Source organism: Pseudophryne corroboree, chromosome 1 (assembly GCF_028390025.1).
Source record: "Pseudophryne corroboree isolate aPseCor3 chromosome 1, aPseCor3.hap2, whole genome shotgun sequence".
NCBI classification, from domain to species: domain Eukaryota; kingdom Metazoa; phylum Chordata; class Amphibia; order Anura; family Myobatrachidae; genus Pseudophryne; species Pseudophryne corroboree.
The window spans coordinates 675,829,258-675,855,282 of NC_086444.1; the positions used below are offsets into that span (position 1 = coordinate 675,829,258).

At 45.5% G+C, this 26,025-nt stretch overlaps 1 protein-coding gene across 2 annotated transcripts in view; it reads right to left on the reverse strand.

Moving 5' to 3' along the window:
* REX1BD (required for excision 1-B domain containing) overlaps positions 1-23,094 on the reverse strand; it is a 157,928-nt gene extending 134,834 nt beyond the window's left edge. The window contains exons 1-2 of one of the 2 annotated variants that reach the window (XM_063914726.1): positions 22,965-23,094; positions 19,506-19,610 (exon numbers count right to left, since the gene is read on the reverse strand). In XM_063914726.1, the coding sequence (XP_063770796.1) occupies positions 19,506-19,517 (12 nt within the window). In that variant the 5' untranslated portion in view covers positions 19,518-19,610; positions 22,965-23,094. The remainder of the gene's footprint in view (positions 1-19,505; positions 19,611-22,964) is intronic. The other variant, XM_063914728.1, reaches the window with a different exon arrangement.
* Between the last annotated feature and the right edge of the window lie 2,931 nt (positions 23,095-26,025).

The window sequence follows — 26,025 nt, forward strand, 5'->3', positions numbered from 1 at the left end:
CGGCGGCGAGGCTCCGGTGACCATCCAGGCTGTACCTGTGATCGTCCCTCTGGAGCTAATGTCCAGTAGCCAAGAAGCCAATCCATCCTGCACGCAGGTGAGTTCACTTCTTCTCCCCTAAGTCCCTCGTTGCAGTGATCCTGTTGCCAGCAGGACTCACTGTAAAATAAAAAACCTAAGCTAAACTTTTCTAAGCAGCTCTTTAGGAGAGCCACCTAGATTGCACCCTTCTCGGCCGGGCACAAAAATCTAACTGAGGCTTGGAGGAGGGTCATAGGGGGAGGAGCCAGTGCACACCACCTGATCCTAAAGCTTTACTTTTTGTGCCCTGTCTCCTGCGGAGCCGCTATTCCCCATGGTCCTTTCAGGAACCCCAGCATCCACTAGGACGATAGAGATATATATATATATATATATATATATATATATATATATATATATATCTCCCAAACTTGCCCCGTCACTCCTCCTGAGCAGCTGGCTGTGGTGCCCTTCCTTGTGGACCAGCAGGCCCACCAATATGCAGACGAAGAAATTAGGTGGCACTCATAGACTTGTAGCTTAAGCTACAAGTCTGTGAGTGCCACCTAATTTCTTCGTCTGTATATGTATGTATATATATATATATATATGTATATATATATATATATATATATATATATATATATATATATATATATATATATATATATCTCTCTCAATATCTATAGATATTGTAATACACATATACACACATATGATCTATATGTATATTCATCTTATGATCTGTAATGAATGCTGCAGTAATAGTATTCTCTCTCATGTGCTGGTCGCTCTGTTGATAAAGCTCTAGGTCGACCGTGACGAGTGGGTCTCCCGTCCTCTCAAGGAGTCCAAATGTTTATTCTTTTCCCGCGGCGGAGAGAATACGGTGAAAGTCAACTCCTGGTCGACGCGGGGTCCTGTCACAAAGGATCGGATACAGGAAGCTAAGTGATATTTTATTTCTATTCTTTGGACTTACAATTTCCATTACATGCACATGAGGGAGTGTTTATATTCGGAGGGGCATCCGATAGAATTATCCTGCAGAAATCGGGGATTTTCCTTAAGTTGGGTCTTCTCTATACATCGCGGCAGGCTGCAGTGAGTATACAGGAGGTGACCGGGGAAATACTGAGGCCGACTCCGAGAGATACTGGAGTTGTTTCCCTGGGGCGGTGTGCCGCTGTTTGGGGATGCCTTAGTTCAGACAATCTCGGCGGATACTGCAGGTAAATCTAACTTAGTGAGTTAGATTCCCTCACAACAGTTGGTGACGCATTCCTTTGTGGGATGCAGTACCTTTAACTAGTTCAATACCGTTCTTTTTTCCTTTTCTGTGCAGATGGAAAGTGAAAAGGCAAGTGTTCTGCAGCCTTGTCAGGTTTGCAGAAGCAGATGTAGTTTTCGGTTTCTCACACATCCACCACATGGTGCCGAGTCTACCTGCCTGGACCCCACTCCGGTGGGGACTCGTCTGCTACCTTTCAGTTAGTCCGGGAATAGACCAGGACCCGTGAGTTAGTTATAGAACCCAGAGGGGGACTGTCTGGAGTTACAGATGTTTCCCCTCACTGATTTTCTGATAGATCTTACCGTTTTCCCTCTGGGAGGGGAGGTAATACGCGACGCCACACCAGAGGTGCGTCAGGTTCAGGGCCTTGTCCTCCTGTCCCGGTTATTAAAAAAAAAAAAAAAAATTTTACATGCGTTGTTCTACGCATTCAGATTACCTGGAGGGATAGCCAGCATGGTCTTTGCCATTTCACTGGGTTGATGGTAGTATGATGGTTTTCTTTCAATAGTAAGAGCCATTGTTATTCTGTACTGAGATGTTCACCTGATTGAGGCGAGGTCAAGAGACAAGTGGTGCAAATCGTTGTTTTTTTTCTCTGACTGTTCTTCAACACAGGGAAGGACTGTTGTTCCCAACGACGCAGATGTCGGAGGTGGTATCAGGGTAGATACTGAACGGTTGAGGTTCTGTGTTTTCCTGTGGAAAGAGGTCTGGGGATCCTGAGTCGGATCAGATTTGCAGTGCCAATCCATCTATATGTTCCGTTGATGAAGAAGTTGGGTGCGGCCTAAGAGGCCTTTTTGGTGAGCAGGTCAATTGCCAGAGTGGTTTTCACGGGACCTGTTGGGAATGTGGTCTGGGTCTCACCGGCACATGCACCGGAATATAATTCTAATGGCCAGGATATCGCTCCTGTGGCGTCTGCTCAGTTCTCACCTCCTAGAGGGACGAAGGTTCGGGATCCAGGATTAGATCCTGGTGTCCATGTATGCAGATCTCCGAGGCTGGGGAGCAGTCCTTGCATGGGAAGTATTTCCAGAGGAAAAGGTAAAGCTGTGAAGCTAGTCTACACTGAGCTTTCTTGAAGTAAGAGCTATTTTCACCTAACATATTCTTCGTGATCTGCCCGTATTAATTCTGTCGGACGACTTGACAGCAGTGGCGTAAGTAAGCCGCTAGGGCGGAACAAGGAGAAAAGCGACAATGGCAAAAGCTGAACTAGTTTTCCGCTGAGTGGAAAGATTGGTAAACGTTATATTAGCAGTCTTAGTTCCGGACGTAAACGACGGAGAAATTGATTTCCTTTGCAGACGCGCTCTCCATCCGGGAGAAATACTGTCTTCATCGAGAAGTTTTACAGAAGTGACAAGTCTTTGAAGAGTGCCTCAATTGGACATGTTGGCGTCTCGCCTCAACGAGAGACCCCAGGAATATGGTTCCAGGTCAAGAGACTCTCAAGCTATAGCAGTGGACGCCCACGTGACACCTTGGGTGTTTTCAGTCGGTCTATGTGTCCCCTCCGTTTTAACTCTGCTGAAGGTGATAAACGCAAGAAGAACAGATGTTCTGGCGATCCTCATTGTTCCGGTCTAGCCAAGGAGGGCTTGGTATCCAGTTCTTCAAGATTTATTCAAAGAAGATCCCTGGCCTCTTCCTCTACGGGAGGAACTGTTACAGCAAGATCCGGGCGTGTTTCAGGACTTACCGCAGCTGCGTTTGATGGCGTGGCGGTTGAACGCCATATCCTAGTCCGATCGGGTATTCCAAGTGAGGTAATTTCCACACTGCTTCAGGCTAAAAATGAAGTAACGGCAAAGACTTCACACCGTATTTGGCGTAAATATGTGTCTTGGTGTAAATCTAAGAAGCTTTCTACGGTGGATTTTCAGCTGAGTCGTTCTTCTCCATTCTTTGCAAGCAAGTGTGGATGCGGGCCTACAGTTAGGCTCCGTTTCAGGGCAGTTTTGGCCTTGTAAATTTTCTTTAAAAAAAAAAAAAAAAAAAAAAAGGAAGAAGAATTTCCCACCTTTCCGGAAGTTCAGACTTTCGTGAAAGGAGTACTGCACACCCAACCTCCATTTGTGTCCCATTGGCACAATGGGCTCTTGACGTGGTGTTGCGTTCTTGTGTCTCACTGATTGGGACCTTTATTAAAGGTTGTGTTCAAAATTCTCTCTTGGAGAGTGGTCATGCTTTTGATTTTTGGGCGACCGCAAGGCGTATGTCGGAAGTAGCGGCTTTGTCTCACAAGAGCCCCTGTTTGATCTTCCAAGTGAATAGAATTGAGAACTCGGATAGTAGTTCTGCCGAAAAGGGTTTGCAGGGTTTATCAAAATCATGCCTAGTTTGATGCCTGTGGTAATTTCAGCATTGGCTGATTCAATGTCTCTCGATGTAGTCAGGGCTTTGAAGATTTATGTCGCCAATTGGGCTCAGTTTGGGGTAACAGAGGCTCCGTTTGTCCGGTATGATCTCAGCGTGCTTGGGGCGCCTGCATCTCTGCAGTACGTTATACGCTGGATCTGTGATGCGATTCGGTGTACTGGTTCTACGGCTGGATTGCCGTTACCGGAGTTGGGGGAGACCCATTCTACTAGGAAGATGGACTCTCCTTGGGCGGATGCACGAGGTGTCTCGGCAGGTTAACTTTGCCGAGCGGCTAATTACTCGGGTTTCAAACACCTGGGCTAAGCTCTACATGTTTGATACCCTGGATGATGGGGACCTCATGTTTGCTCAATCGGTGCTGCAGAGTCGTCCGCACTCTCCCGCCCGTTCTGGAGCTTTGGTATAGACCCCATGGTCCTTTTGGAGTCCCCAGCATCCTCTAGGACGTAAGAGAAAATAGGATTTTAGTACCTACCGGTAAATCCTTTTCTCCTAGTCCGTAGAGGATGCTGGGCGCCCGTCCCAGTGCGTACTGTGTCTGCAGTTATTGATTTTAGTTGCACTTTGTGGTGTTTCTTCTCGGTCAGGCTTTCGCGGACGTTGTTCTTGCTATGGCATGTGGTTTATTATTATTATTGGTTGGGTTGACACACAGGTTGTGTTACATATTCTCTCAGCGTATGGCTGGATGGTTTTCATACCGTGGGCTGGTATTCTATTGAAGGCCATGTCTTGCGGTATGTTCTTGGTGTGAGCTGGTATGACACTCACGGCGTTTAAATTATAAATTCTTTCCTCTAAATTTCCGTCTCTCCTGGGCACAGTTTTCTAACTGAGGTCTGGGGGAGGGGCATAGAGGGAGGAGCCAGTTCACACCCAGTTTAAGTCTTTATAGTGTGCCCAAGCTCCTGCGGATCCGTCTATACCCCATGGTCCTTTTGGAGTCCCCAGCATCCTCTACGGACTAGGAGAAAAGGATTTACCGGTAGGTACTAAAATCCTATTATTTGTCATATGAGCATATTATCAACTACGAACACATTTCAAGTATGTAGGAGTACATTTACTGTATTCTGTTCTATACAGTTATTTTAATGTATTCAGACGCAATTGCGGAGAAAACCACAGTATTGTACAAAACTCATATGCAATAGGCACTAAATGTAACTATTCATACTAACAAAAGTAGATAGAAATTTAGTGCTGTATAACCCTTACTCCGTAGAGTAAGATATAGGGAGACTCACCTCACTTCCAGGATCGATCAATACGTTAGTAACCGCTGAGTGGATCCAGACGCTACTAGTGTACACTGCCGCTCCGGTAACTTTTAGTGGACACAGACGCTCAATGAACGCTGGTACATGCAGACGCTCATGACTGCGAACTGGTCTCTTAGTGGTAAACTTTAGTGTATATAGACGCAGCAGCCTATGCTGCGACAGAGTCCCCTCGTGGTAGCGTCTGAGACGGAAGTGAGGAAATCAGTTCATAGCGGGAGACGCATGGTAACTGGTCATGAACTTGGGGGAGGGGCGACCAGGAGAGCGTCTGACTCCCCACTGCTGACATCAGCCCTAGGGATCGCAGCCTCAAACTAATCCTGGTGCTTATGATTCCTAAAGTCTAGCGCTGGAGCACCCGTGGTGGTGGCGTGCCAGCTGCTGTTTAGTAGTCTCCTTCCAAATCAGTGCGGCTGTGTCCGTATTCCCCTTCTAAGTGGAACCGATGCTTTACCTTCTCCCCGTGCTCCAGCCACAGCCTGGTAACGTCTGCTGGACCTGCTAGTTACATCCGACACAGACGCCCGTCGAGAAAGCACTTGTACTGTGGGTAAGCGTTGTTGCGACCCGGCGGAGAGTTGTTAGAGCGACTCTTTCCAATATGCGTGTAAGACGCTGTTCAGAAAGATCACTCAGAAAACATAGTAAGACTATAAAAATAAATTAATAAAGCTTAGGGCTGCCAAACACAGCAGCCCTGTGACTATGGTCCGGCTCCTGCCGCACCAAACAAACAAACAAACTGATTTGACCGAGTTGGTGGGTAGGATTATATGGACGAGCCCATTGCATCCTGGGAGGCCAGAAAGCTTGTTATCGTTTGGTGCCAATACGCTGTCGCACCATCATATCCCAATGTTATCCTGTGGACCCTGCCGGAGAAATAGGATTTTAATTACCTTCAGGTAAATCCTTTTCTCGTAATCCGTAGAGGATACTGGGGTTCCATTTAGTACCATGGGGTATAGACGGGTACACTAGGAGCCATGGGCACTTTAAGAATTTGATAGAGTGGGCTGGCTCCTCCCTCTATGCCCCTCCTACCAGACTCAAACTGTGCCCGAGGAGACGGACATACTTTGAGAGAAGGATAAGGATAGTGGTGAGATTACAAACCAGCACACACAAACAAGAGGAAAGCCATGCTAACCAAACTTGAAACAGGAACAGCAACAGCTGAACTATACAACAATACTTAACCAAGTAACAGTGCAGGAATAACGAAGCACCGGGCGGTCGCCCAGTATCCTCTACAGACGACGAGAAAAGGATTTACCGGTAGGTAATTAAAATCCTATTTTCTCTTACGTCCTAGAGGATACTGGGGTTCCATTTAGTACCATGGGGAAGTACCAAAGCTCCCAAACCGGTTGGGAGAGTGCGGAGGTTCCTGCAGAACTGATTGACCAAACTGAAGGTCGTCAGAGGCCAAAGTATCGAACTTGTAAAACTTAGCAAACATGCTCGAACCTGACCAAGGAGATGCTCAGCAGAGCTGTAAAGCCGAGACACCCCAGGCAGCCGCCCAAGAAGAACCAACCGACCTAGTCGAGTGGGCCTGAACAGATTTCGGAACCGGCAAACCTGCCATGGAATAAGCATGCATGATAGTGAGCCTGATCCAGCGTGCAATGGACTGCTCAGAAAGACACCCAATCTTATTGGGATCATAGAGAACGAACAGCAAGTCGGATTTCCTGTGACAAGCTGTCCTCTTTACATAAACCTTCAAAGCCCTCACAACATCAAAAGACTGAAGTAGCAGAGATGTCCTTCACAGCCGTAACCACAAGAGGTTGGATGATGTGAAAAGCAGACACCACCCTAGGAAGAAATTGCTGATGAGTTCTGAGTTCAGCTCTGTCCTCATGGAAAATTAAGTAGGGACTCATGCGAGACAACGCCCCTAGCTCCGATACACGTCTTGCTGAGGCCAAGGCCAACAGTGTGACGGTCTTTATGTCAACCTCATGTAAAGGTTCAAACCAGACCGAATGGAGGAACTGCAGCACCAAGTTGAGATCCCAAGGTGCCGTAGGAGGCATAAAGGGAGGTTGGATGTGCAGAACACCGTTCAAGAACGTCTGGACCTCAGGGAGAGAAGCCAATTGTTTCTGAAAGAAAATGGACAAGGCCGAAATCTGGACTTTTATGGAGCCCAGACGTAGGCCTACATCCACTCCCGACTGCAGAAAACAGGAAATGTCCCAGATGAAATTCCACGGCAAAATATTTTCTGCTCTCACACCAAGAGACGTATTTCTTCCGAATTCGGTGGTAATGTTTAGACGTTACCCCCTTCCTGGCTTGATTCATAGTGGGTCATTCAGAGTTGATCGCATGCTGCAAATTTTGCAGCCCGTGCGATCAGATAGTCGCCGCCTATGGGGGAGTGTATTTTAGCTTAGCAAGTGTCCGATCGCACCGAAAAGTTTTGTGCAGTTTCTGAGTAGCTCTGAACTTACTCAGCCACTGCGATCACTTCAGCCTGTCAGGTCCCGGAACGGACGTCAGACACCCGCCCTGCAAACGCCTGGACACACCTGTGTTTTCCTTGACACTCCCAGAAAATGGTCAGTTGCCACCCAGGAATGCCTTCCTGCTGTCAATCGTCTTGCGTTTGGCGCTGCGATCCCGATCTTCATTAGTTTCATCGCGGCCCGGCGGCCCTCGTCGCCGGGCAGTGATGCGCCTGTGCATTGCGGCCGCAGCACATGCGCAGTTTGGACCCGATCGCAAGGCTGCGAAAAAATGCAGTGTGCGATCGGGTCGGAATGACCCCCATAGCCGGGATGACTTTGTCAGGGATGCCCTTCCTTGCAAGAATCAGCCGCTCAACTACCATGCCATCAAACGTAGCCGTGGTAAGTCTTGATAGAAAAACGGACCCTGTTGCAGAAGATCCTCGCAAAGAGGTAGAGGCCACGGAACATCGAGGAGCATCCCCAGGGGGTCCGCGTACCAGGCCCTTCCTGGCCAGTCCGGAGCAATCAGAAGTGCTTGAACCTGTTCCCTTTTTATTTTCCAGAATTCTTGGGATTAAAGGAAGTGGAGGAAACACATACATCATCTGATAGACCCATGGAGTCGTCAGAGTGTCCACTGCCACTGCCTGTGGATCTCTCGACCTGGAATACCGCTTGAGCTTCTTGTGGAGATGAGAGGCCATCATGTCGATCTGAGGACATCCCCATCGACTTGTCAAGCACCTGAAAACCTCCGGGTGAAGGCCCCATTCCCCCGGGTGTAGGTCGTGTCTGCTGAGAAAGTCTGCATCCCAGTTTCCCAAATGTTGATTGGAAGGACGACTTCCTGACTTGACCATTTTCTTTGAAACTGCACCCCCTGGGTGACTGCTCCCCAACCTCTGAGGCTCGGGTCCGTGGTTAGTAGAATCCAATTTTGAATCCCGAACTGTCGGCCCTCGATCAGGTGAGAAGTTTGTAGCCACCACAGAAGGGAGATCCTAGCCTTTGGCGACAGACGGATCCGCTGATGCATGTGAAGATGTGATCCGGATCATTTGTCCATCAGATCGAGCTGGAAGGGTCGTGCATGAAACCTTCCGTACTGAAGAGCCTCGAAAAAGGCCACCACCTTTTTCAGAAGGCGAATGCATAGGTGCAACGATATCCGGGTTGGCTTCTGGACATCCCCGAAACATCGACTGGATTACCAATGTCTTTTTCAACGAAAGAAAAACTGTCTGCGACTGTGTGTCCAGTATCATTCCCAGAAATGGGAGCCTCAGAGTTGGCTCTAAGTGAGATTTCTGAAGATTTAGAATCCAGCCATGAACCAGGAGTAGTTTGGTTGTGAGGCCAATGCTGTTCAACAACCTCTCCCTGGACCGAGCCTTCATCAGATCGTCCAGGTACGGAATTGTATACTTCTTGCGAAGGAAAAACATCAAAGCCATCACCTTGGTGAACACCCTCGGTGCTTTGGAGAGACCAAAAGGCAGGGCTTGGAACTGGCAGTGACAGTCCTGCAGTGCAAATCATAGATAAGCCTGGTGAGGCGGCTAGATCGGAATGTGAAGGTACGTATACTTGATATCCAGAGACAGTAGGAATTCCCCCTACTCCAGACCTGAGATCACCGCTCTCAGAGACACCATCTTGGAATTGAACACCTGTAAGTACGGGTTCAATGATTTTAGATTCGGAATCGGCCGTACTGATTCTGAATCTACAGTACCACAAACAAGTTGGAATAATATCCCTTGTTTTGGAGATGAGGTGGAACTGGAACAATGATCTGCGTTCGTATCAGTTTTTGAGTGGCATCCTGTAAGGTTATACGTGCCTCCTGTGAAACTGGTAAGCCTGATTTGAAGAATCTGTGAGGTGGGAGCTCCTGAAACTCCAGTCTGTAACCCTGGGAAATAAAATCTATGACCCAGGGATTCTGGCATGATGTTGTCCAGATGTGACTGAAATTTTTTAGTCGGGCTCCCACCTGCCAGTCTTCCAAGCATAGCGGTCCATCGTCATGCTGAAGGCGTTGAGGAAGCAGAGTTGGAGCTCTGTTCCTGAGAACCAGCAGTTGCTGGTTTGCATGATGTACCTCTAGCGCCTCTGTTGGCTGTAGAAGATCCTCTGGCTTTGCCCTTAAACTTGGCAGTCCAAAAGGACTGTATAGTAGATCCTGAGTAGGTCTTCCTGGTTGGAGGAGCTGCAGAAGAAAGATATGTGGACTTACCCGCAGTAGCTTTGGAGATCCATTTGTCTAGTTTGTCTCCAAATAAGGCCTCTCCTGTGAAGGGTAGGCCTTCCACGCCTTTCCTGGAGTCCGTGCCCGCAGTCCACTGGTGTAACCATAAGCCCCTGCGTGCTGACACTGCCACAGCCGTGATGCGTGCATTAAGCAAATCCACTTCTCAAATCTCCCCCCTAGATAAGGAATCCAACACCTCAATTAGGTTACCTGACCATCTAGCAATGGCTTTAGTAATCCACGCACAGGCTATAGTGGGGCTTTGGGCCACACCAGCAGCTGAGTACAAGGATTTGAGTGTAGTCTCAATTTTACGATCAGCCGCGATAACCTAGACACTGAGGCATCCACTATCTGTGGATTTTCCCATTTTTCCCTATCCTCAAGAGGAAAAGGATGAGAATAACCTTTAGGGATTTTAAATTTCTTATCAGGAATAACCCACTGTTCTTCAAACAGGGTATTCAATTCCTTTGACACAGGAAAAGTGACTGAGGATTTCTTTTTTTACATTAAAATAAGATTCTTCATACTCCTCTGCCACTTTATCAGGTATTTGCAGAACATCTCTGATAGCTTTTATAAGAGCCTCTATTACCTGTTACAGGGCAGCGTCCCCCCACTTCTGAATCCACCTCCATGTCTGACCCCTCAGTGTCAGAGTCAGACTGCAGGCTATGGGCTAGAGTTCGTTTTTGCGGACAAATGGCAAGGGACTGAGACGCTTGTTTGGGGACTGAGTCTCTATTCATAATCTCATCCACAGACTGTCTTAAGTATTGCATCTCTTTCTTATGGCGGGACAATTTATTAGATATATTGGAAATCTTTGCTTTTATGGAATCCAGCCATGCTGGTTCATTCACGCTAGCCTGAGAAGGTGCACTACACCGAGTACATAGTAGTGAGCTCCCTGGGGAAGAGGAACACTCTGCACACACTCTTTGCCTGACATATTGTAAATGTGACAGCACTCATACAAAGGAAAGGTTAAAAGCACAATTAACCCACAAAGATCCCTTCCAGGGAGACACAGAGCTTGGAGCCAGCACACAGCGCCCTTATTGCTAATGCCAAGCTTAGCCGGGTCGCAAACCAAGTACCCAGATTGGGGACCTAGTACACTAATAATTGCTCCCCCCTTGCTATGACCCCCTTGTACCGCTGAGGTAATCTGGAGTCACACCAGAGGTGCTGCATGTCCCTGTCAGGCAGCGTCTGTGGTCATTGCAGAGGGAAAATGGCGCTAGTGAGCTGCTGGATGCTCTCATAGTGAAGACCCGCCCCTTCAATGGCGCGTGGTCTTCCTTTTTTTATACTGGCTGAGGTAAATTTGTGCTTAAAATGGAGATAGATCCGTTTTAAGGCTGTGTTTGCCAGTGTGGGCACTGAGATGCAGTTGTGTACAGAGTCTGGAGACGCAATCCACTGCAGTGAGAAGACGTGCGTCTCCGTACCCTCATGCCGTCATAATGGGCGGCAACCCGCTAACCGGGACAACGGCTTAGTACTCACCACTCTTCTTTCTTCTGGCTTTGTTAGGGGTGGCTGCGTGCTGCGGGAATGTACGCTCGCTGTGGTGGGGCTTGCAAATAGTTCCCTCAGAGCTAGTGTCCTGTCAGCGGGGAACGGGACCATTAACCCTTAGTGGGGTTGGGCCATTCCCCAGCCTAAGTCCTACGAAGCAGGCAGGCTGGTGCCACCCAGACCTGCCTGAAAATAACAAACAGAAAAATAAATGCAGAAAACTATTCAGGTGCTTACATAAGGCTCCTCCGCGCACATTTTCTAAACTTAGTCTGGTGGGAGGGGCATAGAGGTAGGAGCCAGCCCACACTATCAAATTCTTAAAGTGCCCATGGCTCCTAGTGGACCCATCTATACCCCATGGTACTAAATGGAACCCCAGTATCCTCTAGGACGTAAGAGAAATATCAATGTAATAGTTTTTATGTACAGCGACAACATTTCAAAGCAAATACATTTATATTGTTGATGGCAACTGGTGGTTTTCCAACTAACTTTTTTAAACCTATTCTTATCTGAATGCTAATACTTTGGTGAATGGAATTCATGAGTTTTACAGCGTGGATAAAAGTTTAAACTTTTAATACAAAAGTAACAATAGATATTCTACTGTGCAAATTAATCATCAATGTCTGTGTTATGCTTACAGTTGTACTTGGTGCTTCTATTTTCTCTAGGTACTGTAAATCTAGAAAATGAATCACACAATAGTGACTGGCAGCCCAGCCGTCTAAAGACAAAACTGCATCACCATCTGCTGGTGTGAGAGGGATATATGTACATTGTCTAGAACCACCACCCTTTTGAAATCAAATTGGCAACCATAAATCTTTACTTGAAATCAGCTGAAGGCTTCCTATTGGATAGAGATCAGAGAATTTAAGGGATTTTAAAATCACATCTGTTATTTTATCTAATAATAGTTCCTTCAGTCTTTTCATTTATTTTGAGTTCCTAATTTTTACAGTGCAGGCCTGATTCAGAGATGGACGCAGTTCTCACCGCTGCTGCATCTTTGTACACATTGGCTGTGTGATAATATAATAATACCATAGGAGGAGTCTTGTGTAAATAGACACCTCCTGCCGGCTTCTCTTATCGGCAGCTGAGTCCGAGGACGCAGTATGGGATCATCTGTGTGCACAATGGTCACCTGAGTAACCATCAGGTTACTCAGGATTGCTGGGAAACTCACGCTGCTGAAGCCAGTGACGCTGTGTCAAAGGATGCAGCCAATGGCTTCAGCACGTCCAGAAAATATGGCCGACATGCCCCCATGTTCTGTAACACTGCCGGTGGCCATCCCAAAACGCCAGCAGCCCTTTGCTCATGCTGTGGCATCATTGCAGCCCCAGATCTGCCCATGCACAGGTCTAAAAACATCAGGTTTTCGTACATAACTGAATTAGGCCCTACGACCAAATGGAGACCTACAAGAGAGAAAAGGATGGCATGTTCACATCTCACCACGTGACTGAGCCCCAAATGAACCATGTGGCATTAGTACAAGTACAATATCCTGGACCAAGACCAAGGGATGTAATTATACAGTGGGAGAAATCCTAAATTACTATTGTGAAAGTTGCAATACTGGATGCCAGGTTTCCTTGGTTAATAGTTAGATGAAGGTATAAAAAGCGTGTATAGGGGTGACTACGCTTTGTCCAGTGCTGCTGCTGTGATGTTAATTATACTTGTTAATTATACAAAAGGTACACTGGTTGGTATCACCATCTCCGCCAATCAGCTTCTAACTGTCTTTTTTTTTTTAAAGCGGGGAAGTGACAATTAGGAGCTGATTGGCTGGCACTTTGTCTCTCTACAAGCTTTGATACATCTACCACGATAACTGTACCAAAACGTTGATCATCTGACCTTTTGGATCATTATGACCTTACTCTGGATCATGTAAATTTGGCTTTAAAACCTTACTTTTTCTTCAATACAAGTGAGTGCCCTTTTCATTTATGCCAGTGGGAGCTATCATACAGCTAAGCAGAGTATGTGTGGCCAACCTTGAATATATTTAAAAATCGGTTGAAAATATCTCCAGACAGTTTTACCTTTAAAGAATAAATTAAACTTGGTAAACATATAAGCAACTTATACTGTACGAGTTGGTGGATGCAGGGTTTCAAGATTTGTCTGTCATCCACACTGGACATTCTAGCAATCTCAATGTTGTCAGACCAAGTAGGTGCAACACAGTGATGATTATATAACTGGTTAGCCATCCTAGGGATAGCCATGAACAATGGTTAACAACCATTAATGGGTTTACCATTGATGGTGGAAAAAAGAGATTCTCCACCATCGATGGCATAGAATCAGATACTTTTTTGATTCAGCCAATGCAAGAAGAACAGAACTTAACCCACCCCGACTGACCTGCAGAAAGAGATATATATCAAGCTAGGATATCCAACAATAGGTGAAACCATTGATGGGTTCATGCCATCTATACTTTTTCCCTGTCTAATAATAGTTTCCCTTCCTGTAGCTAGTGATTCAGATCTATGGGCCCATTTACTGTCCAGAAACCTTCTCATGGTGTTGGGTCTGAGGTTATTTTTTTTTTATCCTCTGCAATGAAAAAAATAAATAAAAATTAAGAAACAAATCTCGTTGATTGACAGGAATGAGTAAGGGGTGCTAGACCCTCTCCCCTATCCCTCCATACCCTTAGTGCCTAACCCTAACCTTCCCCCCATCAGTGCCTAAACCTAACCCTCCTGGCCCACAGCCTAACCCTAACCCTCGGAGGTGGGTGCCTAACCCGGATGGCGGTTATTAGGTCGACATGTATTAGGTCGACATGGAAAAAGGTCGACATGAGTTTCACATTTTTTTAAATTTGTTGACCTTTTTCTTACTTTACGATCCACGTGGACTACAATTGGGAACTGAAGGGTTAGCTCTTCTGTCTTTGTAAATATTACTTTTTATATGATCAATTTCCTTATAATAGTTACAGTGTAAAAGTGAATATTTACACTTCCCTAATGAAGGGTTAAAACATGCTATATGAACTCTTATGTGTTTGCATGGATGCGTGCTGCCCTGTGCTAGGTGCCTTTGTCTCTCATACAGATACCAGGCCTGTGTGGGTCTGGCATCCAAGGTCAGTTCCATACCAGATGAAACTTGTTCTTTCTACCCAAATATACTGTGTTACAAAAACTTTGTTAAATGTTTGAGAAACTTGTAGAAAACCCATATATGGACATCCGCCTTTTTCTGTTCTGCCTGGTAACTATTAACGAACCAATGGGAGTGTAACGACATGTCAGTTACACCCATATGCATTGTCATATATACTTTTGTTAACTTCATAATAAACAGTGTGAATTTTTACTGCTTGTGTTGTGCATGTACCTTGTGGCTAAAAGTTTACACTCCAGACGTCTAAGAGGCCATCACATCGAGGGTTAAAGAATATAAGGGCAAATCCTTTCAGCTGGGGGCTATGTCCGGAATTCAGTGATCGTCCCTGAATGGTAAGATAGAGAATTTATTGTCTGTCTTTGCCATACAGGATTGCGGTCATACACTGAAGCTGAATCCGTGTCAGTGTTCCGGGAACACGTGACAAGGTAATATTTAAGTCCGGGACTTAATATTACGAAGTTTTATGTAAAAGCATAAAACAGGTATCAGGGATACCATAGAATCTTTAATGTCTGGGACTTAAAGATACGTCTGAGAAAGGACCCGAGGTCCAAGCGCAATTCTCCAAAGACGTCAGTATCTGGGATACTTAAAAAAAAATAGACCTGGGGTCTATACGTAACGTAGAGAATACCTCGATTTGATCGTCTATATTCTTGTATGTTTGTAGTGAGATAAGTTCTTATATTTGGTCCAGACGGCTGGTAAGTTTTCGTCTGCCAGATATCTTTACTCAAACACTTTTCTTGCTTCCTGTCTAAAACGCTGTATTTTTCTGACATCTTGTACGAATGTAAGTATCGTACGCGTCAAAAGATTTCATGTTCTCACTATACAGATAATATTGTGATATTGTCAATGACTAATTAACTGGTTAGCTGATGCATGTATAGTAGAGTTGTAAATTTAGATATTTTCCTTTAAAGTTGTACTGTTGATTTATATTACTGTCTGACAATGGGCTCTAGTCAGAGTAAAAAACTACATATCCCCCGCCCCTCCCTGGTGAGACATGCAAGATGTATGTCGCCCGCAACTCTACCTCAGAGTATTACTTAGTTAACCCATGGGTGGATAATTTAGCGGGATGGACAGAGAAAGCAGGACAGGACCCATTCCTACGGGAAGGCAGTAATTACCCTTTCTATATGGAGATTTAAGAAAAAATGTCAGTTCCCAATAGCACAGAAGCGAAGCTGCAGAGAACTGTAAATCTTTGAAAATCCCTCTCGCCTCCCCCCTTTGCATTCCAATGTATCCTGCGCTCAGAGACACAAATCTCTTGGCAGCAGTAACCCTTTCACACTAGATGGGATCGCCTCCAACTTCACTGCTGGAGGGTGCGTCCACTAGCTCTATCCCTAGCACCAATAACCCAGAGTTTAGATAATAGTAAAACACTGTCCCAAGCCCACTATTACCCTCGATGGCTGTATATCTTATTTGCGCAAAGCTTGCAAAGGACGCAGCTATACACATATGAAGGAGGTCTTTAAAACCCGTGCTCCTTTGCCTGTGCTTTTTTGCCTGTCGCTGTGGCTTGTAAACAGAAACCTTCATAGTCTGTTACTGCGTTTTGGAAAAGGTTTAAGGACTGCTGGACAGATGACGCTGGCTTACCTTTGCTTAACTCAGAAAGCTTACTCATTTCCCCACCCACTCATGCCTATCAGAGCTCCGGACGCTTTGACAGACAGAGCCGGCCCCGCAGTCAGGGAAGATTCCAAAGACCCCGCGCACTGACGGGGCCCGGAGGAGGGTATCCCAGCCTTTATTCAACTCTCCCGTCATAGTAAAGATTCACCTCTGCTGCCACTTATTATAAATGGAAGTAAAATTCCCTTTTTAGTGGACAGCGGTGCAACAACCAGTGTTTTGTGTTCTGACCTATGCAGTATCCCCTCTCACCAGAAAAGATAGAAGGTCTCCGCCCCATGATACAGCAATTCTTACAACAGGGTATTCTCAGACATATTGTATCACCATACTGTACTCCTGTGAACCCTGTTGCCAAAGCTGATGGCAGTATAAGATTTGTACAGAATCTCAGAGCGATCAATCAGTTAATTGTCCCAATTGCACCAATTGTTCCAGATGTAAACTCACTCATTTCTGCAATCCCTGCAGATGCTGCGTTCTTCTCTGTAATTGATTTGAAGAATGCCTTTTTTTCAGCATACCTGTAGATTCACAGACACAATTACTTTTTGCCTTTTCTTTTGAGGGTAAACAACTTACCTGGTGCAGATTATTGATGCACCTGTTGTCTCCAGGCCACATTGAGGCCCTGGCAACCTCACCATGGTTCAGTCCTGCTACAGTATGCAGATGATCTGCTGCTCTGTAGTAAAACTGAGGAGGCCTGCCGAGAGGATGGTGTTTCATTACTAAACTGGCTTTGTGAATGTGGACACAAGGTGTCCAAAATAAAAATGCAATGGTGTAAAAAGCATGTTGATTACTTAGGTTTTGTGCTCACTCAGGGAGAGAGGAAAATCAGTCCACAACGCATACAGTCTGTATTGGGCCTGGTCACCCCAACTACCCAGAAGGAACTACTGTCCTTCCTGGGTATGGTAAATTACTGCAGACAGTGGATATCTGATTGCTCTTATTATGATAACATTTTGAGACAAGCCACACTGAAGGACAAACCTAAAACTGTACAATGGTCACAAGAAATGTTAACTGCATATGAAAGTTTAAAATGTATGTTGATAAAAAGTCCGGCACTTGGCCTCCCCAATTATGTACTACCTTTCCATCTATATGCAAGGGACAATTGTAAAACCATGGCGGGGGTGCTCACACAGTTTCATGGAGGGAAGTTGCGCCCCGTGGCATTTTTTTTTCCAAAGTCATGCCAGTGTCTGTGCAAGGTATGCCTGCCTGCCTCAGGGCTTTGGCAGCCTGTGCAATGGTTGCAGAAATGGCCACTACCCTCACTTTAGGCCACATCACAGTACTCCACACCACACATGATGTCCTGGCAATACTTAAAGGCTTGCACACACAGCACATGTCAGCACAACGCCTTAGTGGATATGAAGTACTCCTTTTGAGTAACCCTACCCTTACCATCAAGTACACTGCTAGTTCTTCTGGCCCTGCACCCATTCTCAATGCCCTTTTAGGCTTGAAAGGTCCTGAGGATGAACCACCCGACCTACATGACTGTGCTGCTTCCATTGAAGCTGAAACTTCTCCCAGACTTGACATGTCTCCCGTTCCCATACCAGGCGCAGACATAGTTTTTGTTGACGGCTCATGTAGTAGGCCCAATGACAATACATACCAGGCTGGCTATGCCATTGTCACCCTCCCTGATACTGTGTTGGAAACCCTACCAATACCTTATCAGTCCGCGCAAGCTGCAGAACTCATTGCACTCACTAGAGCATGTCCCTCCCTTGACAACGTCCATCTGCTCACTCAACTTCAAGCTGCTGCGACTTCTCCGACTGGACTTACCCAATTCTGCAGAAAAAATCCTAAATCAGGATTAATCTGCAAAGAGGGGAAACCCTGTATACCCCAGTCCAGTGCCCCTTTGCTCGTTGCCCAGTGCCGTGGTGTTGGTCACCGTGGTGAAGCCACAACACTCCTCCTACTAACCAATGATTTTTATGTTACTAATGCCAAATCACTTGTGGACCAGTATGTTAGCAGATGCATCACTTGCCTCAGGAACAACCCTAATAAAGCTAAACACCAGCATCTTGAATACCCCACAGAAAACTCTAGGATACTCACCCTTTGAAATACTAATGGGTAGACCCTTTTCCTACACCCTGGGCTAAGAAACCACTAGTAATACAGGAAGGAGATCTAGAACTCATCAGGGAAGAGTATGTCAGGTCCCTGATAACAAAACTGAATGAAATTGAACATGAGGTTGTTTGTAAAAACCCTTTTGAATCCACAGGAACCTACACACCCCTTTAAAGTCAGAGACAGAGTCGTGGTGAAGGTGCTCCCCAGGAACAAGAGCCCAGGAGACTTCACCTATGGTCCAGAGACAGAGGTCGTAGCAGTTACCCGAACAGCAGTCCTGACAGAGGAAAGTCCTACCTGGATCCATGCATCCCGAGTAAAAAAGGTTCCTAGACCAGACCTAGAGAGGGAAGCAAGTGATTCCAGTGAGGTACGAACCGGGGCAGACAGCCCTGACCTCCCACCTAGCGAAGACAGAAGAACAGAAAACGATGAAGAACCTGCCCCCTATCTCTATCCTGGGGACTATCTCGATAGCCCTACTGGCCCTCATTCACCTCACAATATGTGAAGTCGACATCACACAAACAGATGGGGTCCCCACCTTGTGGTACAATTCCTCCAATACACACGTAGCCACATACATCCTTGATTATTTCATGTTCCCTAAACTTGCTGACAACAAACATTTCATACAGCAGAAAAGGAAATCAGGAATGTCTGAGACAGTATATATTTGTGTTACTGACGAATGGTACTATGACATTAGATATTATGGATCTAATTGTAATTCCTGGGAAGCTGTGGGGTGGAATACAGGAGCAGATTGGAAATATGGCCCATCATTTGCAAAAAATAGATATAGCAAATATCCCCAAAACAAACCTTTAAAGCCCCATATTGCCACTTCTAAAGATATGGTGGCTATTACTAACCCTACCTTTGAAGACACCCTAGCTATTGAAACTGGTTTCCCTGACATTAATTTTTGGTTGGAATGGATGAAGTATAGTGCTAACAAACACAATAAAAGCAACTGTTATGTCTGTGGCAAATCTAGGCCCCACCTAGGTACAGTGCCCCTTAATATACCCCTAGAACAGGAAAATTGTTTTTTTTTCAGCCTTTCCAATGACACCAAAACAAATGACAGTCAGTGCGAAATGTGGAAAAGGGAATATCCCATATTGTCAAAAAATCCCAACCCAGGAAGCACCATAACCATATATCCTGGAAACTATACCTGTTATACATCTAACACCACCACAGGGAGAAATTTAAAAACCTTCCCACCAGGGTATTGTGCAAATAAGCATATTCATACTTGTAACTTTAATTCTTGTAGGCATTATAGTTTATTGTGTAATTCCCTGTGGAAAGAAACTTACCTCCAAAGGCATTGATAAGGCCCTGATGTACTATGATATAACCACCAGTCCTGTCACCTCCTCTGATAGTGAGGGACCCGACGATTATGTCCAATATCTCAAGAACTGGAGGAACAAGAAAGGAGCCTCACTCAAGAATCATGTCATATAATAATCATGATTCTAAGAGGGGATTGAAGGGTTAGCTCTTCTGTCTTTGTAAATATTACTTTTTATATGATCAATTTCCTTATAATAGTTACAGTGTAAAAGTGAATATTTACACTTCCCTAATGAAGGGTTAAAACATGCTATATGAACTCTTATGTGTTTGCATGGATGCGTGCTGCCCTGTGCTAGGTGCCTTTGTCTCTCATACAGATACCAGGCCTGTGTGGGTCTGGCATCCAAGGTCAGTTCCATACCAGATGAAACTTGTTCTTTCTACCCAAATATACTGTGTTACAAAAACTTTGTTAAATGTTTGAGAAACTTGTAGAAAACCCATATATGGACATCCGCCTTTTTCTGTTCTGCCTGGTAACTATTAACGAACCAATGGGAGTGTAACGACATGTCAGTTACACCCATATGCATTGTCATATATACTTTTGTTAACTTCATAATAAACAGTGTGAATTTTTACTGCTTGTGTTGTGCATGTACCTTGTGGCTAAAAGTTTACACTCCAGACGTCTAAGAGGCCATCACACCGAGGGTTAAAGAATATAAGGGCAAATCCTTTCAGCCGGTAACCTGTACCGAGAGCAGCGGTAGCGGAGTGAGGCACCTTGCCTGAAGCATGGCGAGTGAAGTGAGCCATGCACAGGGACATGGTGCACTAATTGGTGTTCCCCGTCACTTTACGAAGAAAACAACACCAAAAACAGTCAAAAAACTCATGTTGACCCTTTTCCATGTTGACCTAGTACACGTCAACCTAATGACCATGTCGACCATTAGTGGTCAACCTAATGCATGTCGACCTAATGAACCACACCCGCCTAACCCTACCCACCCCCTCCCGGGGTGCTGCCTAACCCTAACCTCCCCAGTGGCGCGGTGTTAGGAAGTTAGTCATCCTGGTTGTCAGGATTCCGATGCCGAGATGTGTAACTTCTCAGGATGCCGGTGTCGAAATTTTGACTAGTGTCGGGATTCCAGCGTCGGTAATCTGACTGCTAGGATCCCGACTGCATCCCACTTGATAAATACATTTTCATCAGTGGGGTTATGACTGGTGGTAACATCTTTTGTGTGTTTGATTATGTGATCATCAGCTGTATCATCAGTGAAAAGAACCATTTTTCTTTACAGTAGGGCTCTGCACCCCTTTGTGGCTTTATACACATGTATTTAGTTATCGTTCTGATCAGTAAAGTGATCCGGTCATAAAACTTAAACACTTACAGTATATGGTGTTTTCAGATGTAATGAATTTAGAGATGCTTTTTGGGGCGGATTCTGAATTGTATGCAGCTTCTTATCCAGATACAAATAGTGAATTTTAGCAAACTGTGCATGCGCAGAAACGAATTTGGGCATTTTTCCATATCTCGAGTTTAATGTATCTTGGCCGGATCTCTCTTGCATGAAAGGAGCATGTTGGGTGGCAACGCTGTGGGCGTATGCAAGAGATCAGACTCACCAACACTTCAGATTAGGAGAAAGACTGCTGCCTCTCTTCTTAACCAGTACAGGCTATTTCAACAGCAGTCAATCCTCTGTACCAGCATAATGTGCGGGAAGGGGGTGAAGGGGTGCACCTTCGGATCAGCCCTTCTGACCAGCCTGCCCTGAGCCCCCAGCACCCTCTGGGTTTATTTTAGATCAGCTAGTAAGAAGGGGGCCTGGCAGTGGCCAAGCCTCCCCGAGTTGACCATGCCCCCTCTGACTACCAGGGACTTGCAGAGCTGTTGGCAGCCATGGGCTTGTAGCAAAACTCCATGCTATTCTGAGTAATTAAGAGACCATAAGGGAAGCAATAGAGGTTTTTAAAATGTGTAAATGACTGATTTTTGCATTTTTTGTTATTGTTGGAAAAAGGATAGGCAAATTATAGGTAGGCTTACCATACCATCCCCTTAAACAGGTTCTGTGGCAGATTACAACCAGGTGAAATGCAGACTTGAAGTCAGCCAGCCACAGAACCTGTGTAATCCATGAGTGTCCCAGATTACAGGGATAGCATTGTAAGCCTAATGACCGGCAACAAGTGTTACCATTTTTGGAGGCACAGAAAAGCTTTAAAAAGTTGAAAAAAAGTTTTAGCTCCCGTCTCCAAGTTGTAAAACACTTCTCCTATGTATACAACATCTCCACATACCTGCCTCACATTATTTAATTCAAATGAAAAGGGTTTGGTTTTTTTTGCTAAATTATGCTATTTAAACCCCTCCGCATGCCATGGCCATTGGTTGGCAACGGTGTGCTAGAGATTTTGCACTATGAGCCTGATTCATGTTTGTTAGAAAAGCAAAAAAAGCAAAACAACTGGGCAAAACCATGTTGCACTGCAGGTGGGGCAGACATAACATGTGCAGAGAGAGTAAGGGGGCATACACACGGGGCGACTTGTGCTGTGTGCTAAGAGATCTAAGTTAGCACACATCGCTATACACACAGCAATATGTGCTGAGCGATCTGTGCTAACCAGTGTTCTTATGCACATGCTAGGCGATCTGACTGGATCTTGCCTGCATGTGCTACAGATATGAGTGGGTGATGGCGACGTGCGGGGCCGCGCATCACCATCGCTATGGAGGGTACACATGGAGCATTCCGTGCTTCATTTCTAGGCAATCTAGACAGACCGCTTAGAAAATAGGCAAAAATCACGCTGTGTGTATGCCACATAAACTTTGGGTGGGATGTGTTCAAACAGAAATCTAAATTGTAGTGTAAAAATAAAGCTGTCTAATATTTGTGGGCTACATGCAAAGGCAGCCCATAATTATCCTGCACAGAAACACTAGAAACCCAAATATAAATCTCTCTGCACATGGTTTGCCCAATTCCTTGTTTTTTTGCTTTACTTACAAACATGAATCAGGCCCTATGTTCTGACATTTTTTCCTTAAAATAAAGATTTTTACCTACAATTTCACCTGCTCAGGGGGATGCGCACATAAAAAGGGGAATTTGCTGGGGAATTTAAATGTGAGTTTGCCATTGAATTCAGTGTGTATTCACAGTGAAAATGGCTTGCAAGACCCAATTCGCTCCTAACTGAATTTAGCCCTTTTAACTGAATGTTATCCGTTGTGCTGTGAGCGTAACAGAGACAAGGTTTGAGGAAAGCTTTCAATAATATTTAACAAAATGTTTTAAATAAACATGAAACAGATACTGTGTATGTAAAGTATAGTAAAGATAAATAATAGAGTATGTAATAGCAAAACAACGTAGAAGAAACTGATGACTGTGCAGTATAAAGCTAATCCTGCAGAGTGCCTACAATGTCACTGCTGTAATACTGACCATTGTGAATGTAAGGATCCTGCACTCCAGCAGTTGCAGATAGGCAGCAGAATCTTCTGTGTGTAGTTAGTTAATAACAAGCAAGTCAGCGAGACCCAGCTGATCATAGATAACAAGGAGGCAAGGTAATGGCTCAGCAGCTCCGCTCAGTGTGCTGGATGGCTTATTGCAATCAAACGCAGCATTTGTTCTATTAGTGCTGGAAACAGCAGAATGTGTTACTCTGTCTGATACAGATTACTCAACACTATATCAAAGAAATGTTACACATGTAGGACTAGGACCCAAAGTCAGAATATGTCCAGAATCAGAGCCGTAACTAGACAGTTTGGTGCCCTGTGCCAGAAAGAGAACTGGTGCCACCTCCTACCCATATTAAAAACAGTGACAGTGTGCGCCAAAGACCCACATAAAAAAATTAGGGGTGTTGTTACATGGGCTAGGGTGTGGCCACAAAATAGTACCAATTAACATTACACCAAACAGTAGAGCCCCTTATACACGTTACACCACAGTAGAGCTGCTTGTATCCTTCTGTATCATTAACATTACAGGCTATACCCTTCTATCTCTATGCTGCAAGATGTGTCCCGCTGTATCTACTGTATGTACTTTATGGAATATTGTAATTTCCTAATTACTGACCTTAGGGGTAACAGTGATCATATGATGTACAATATACTTAAAAGCAGTGCAGCACGTGTACCACACAGTACATGAAGCCACATTTCCACAAACAAAGTTAATGGGGGAAGCAGGGGACAAGTGATATAGCAGAGGACTGAGGCTGCCACAGTTCCCCTTCTCATACATGCAGCATAGACCTCCTTTGTGTAAAGACTTGCAGTGCTGCTCACTGTAATCAGTGGTACAAGTATGCGGGTACGCTCGGGTACGGAGTACCCTTAAGAATTTGGCGGCGGGTACGCAGTACCACCTGCCACACACTTTGCCATTAGCACAATTATAATGTGCCACAAAGCAACAAGACCATAATGCTTGGCAGCATGATGGCTCCTCCCACTTTGTCAGTGCGACAGTGGCTGTATTTTCCTGTTATAATGGAGGCATTACTATATATTGTAATTAAATTGGGGGCATTCCTAAATATTTCTATTATACTGGAGGTATCACTATACATTTCTATTATACTGGAGGCATTACTATATATTTATATTATACTGGAGGCATTACTATATATTTCTCATACGTCCTAGAGGATGCTGGGGACTCCGTAAGGACCATGGGGTATAGACGGGATCCGCAGGAGACATGGGCACACTATAAGACTTTGAATGGGTGTGAACTGGCTCCTCCCTCTATGCCTCTCCTCCAGACCTCAGTTAGATTCTGTGCCCAGGAGTGACTGGACACACGGGGGGAAATTTACTAAGATTCGTATTTTCCCGTTTCAGGTCAAAGTTCAATCACGAATGACATCGAAAGTGTAAAACTGCAACTTTTTGAATTGATTACGACTAATTTACTAAGCTGTCGTATTCGGGTTTTTCTTTTGTTCCGATGTCGATGTCATTCGTGGTTTTTTTTCTATTTTTACGGCAGTGATTAGCAAAACACTGCCGACTTTTTTTACAATCAATCTCGGCCGGATCTGTGTGATCCGTGATGGGGTTTATTTTTTTTTATTTTTTTTATTAAACACTGTAAAATAATAAAAAAAAATGCGTGGGGTCCCCCCTCCTAAGCATAACCAGCCTCGGGCTCTTTGAGCCGATCCTGGTTGCAAAAATATGGGGGAAAAAATGACAGGGGTTCCCCCATATTTAAGCAACCAGCATCGGGCTCTGCGCCTGGTCCTGGTCCCAAAAATACGGGGGACAAAAAGAGTAGGGGTCCCCCGTATTTTTAAAACCAGCACCGGGCTCCACTAGCTGGACAGATAATGCCACAGCCGGGGGTCACTTTTATATAGTGCCCTGCGGCCGTGGCATCAAAAATCCAACTAGTCACCCCTGGCCGGGGTACCCTGGGGGAGTGGGGACCCCTTCAATCAAGGGGTCCCCCCCCCCCAGCCACCCAAGGGCCAGGGGTGAAGCCCGAGGCTGTCCCCCCCCATCCAATGGGCTGCGGATGGGGGGGCTGATAGCCTTTGTTGTAAAAGAAAAGATATTGTTTTTAGTAGCAGTACTACAAGTCCCAGCAAGCCTCCCCCGCATGCTGGTACTTGGAGAACCACAAGTACCAGCATGCGGCGGAAAAACTGGCCCGCTGGTACCTGTAGTACTACTACTAAAAAAATACCCAAAAAAAGACAAGACACACACACCGTGAAAGTATAATTTTATTACATACATACACACATACATACATACTTACCTTAAGTTCCCACGCAGGTCGGTCCTCTTCTCCAGTAGAATCCAAGGGGTACCTGTTGAAGAAATTATACTCACGAGATCCAGGGGTCCAGGCTCCTCGGGAAATCCAGGGGTAATCCACGTACTTGAAAAAAAAAAAAAACGGTGTCCCGACCACGAACTGAAAGGGGACCCATGTTTGCACATGGGTCACCTTTCCACGAATGCCAGAAACCCACTCTGACTTCTGTCTAAGTGGGTTTCTTCAGCCAATCAGGGAGCGCCACGTTGTAGCACTCTCCTGATCAGCTGTGTGGTCCTGTCCTCACTGACAGGCAGCACACGGCAGTGTTACAATGTAGCGCCTATGCGCTACATTGTAACCAATGATGGGAACTTTCTGCTCAGCGGTGACGTCACTTTAGGTCAACCGCAGGGCAGAAAGTTCCCATCATTGGTTACAATGTAGCGCATAGGCGCTACATTGTAACACTGCCGTGTGCTGCCTGTCAGTGAGGACAGGACCACACAGCTGATCAGGAGAGTGCTACAACGTGGCGCTCCCTGATTGGCTGAAGAAACCCACTTAGACAGAAGTCAGAGTGGGTTTCTGGCATTCGTGGAAAGGTGACCCATGTGCAAACATGGGTCCCCTTTCAGTTCGTGGTCGGGACACCGTTTTTTTTTTTTTTTAAGTACGTGGATTACCCCTGGATTTCCCGAGGAGCCTGGACCCCTGGATCTCG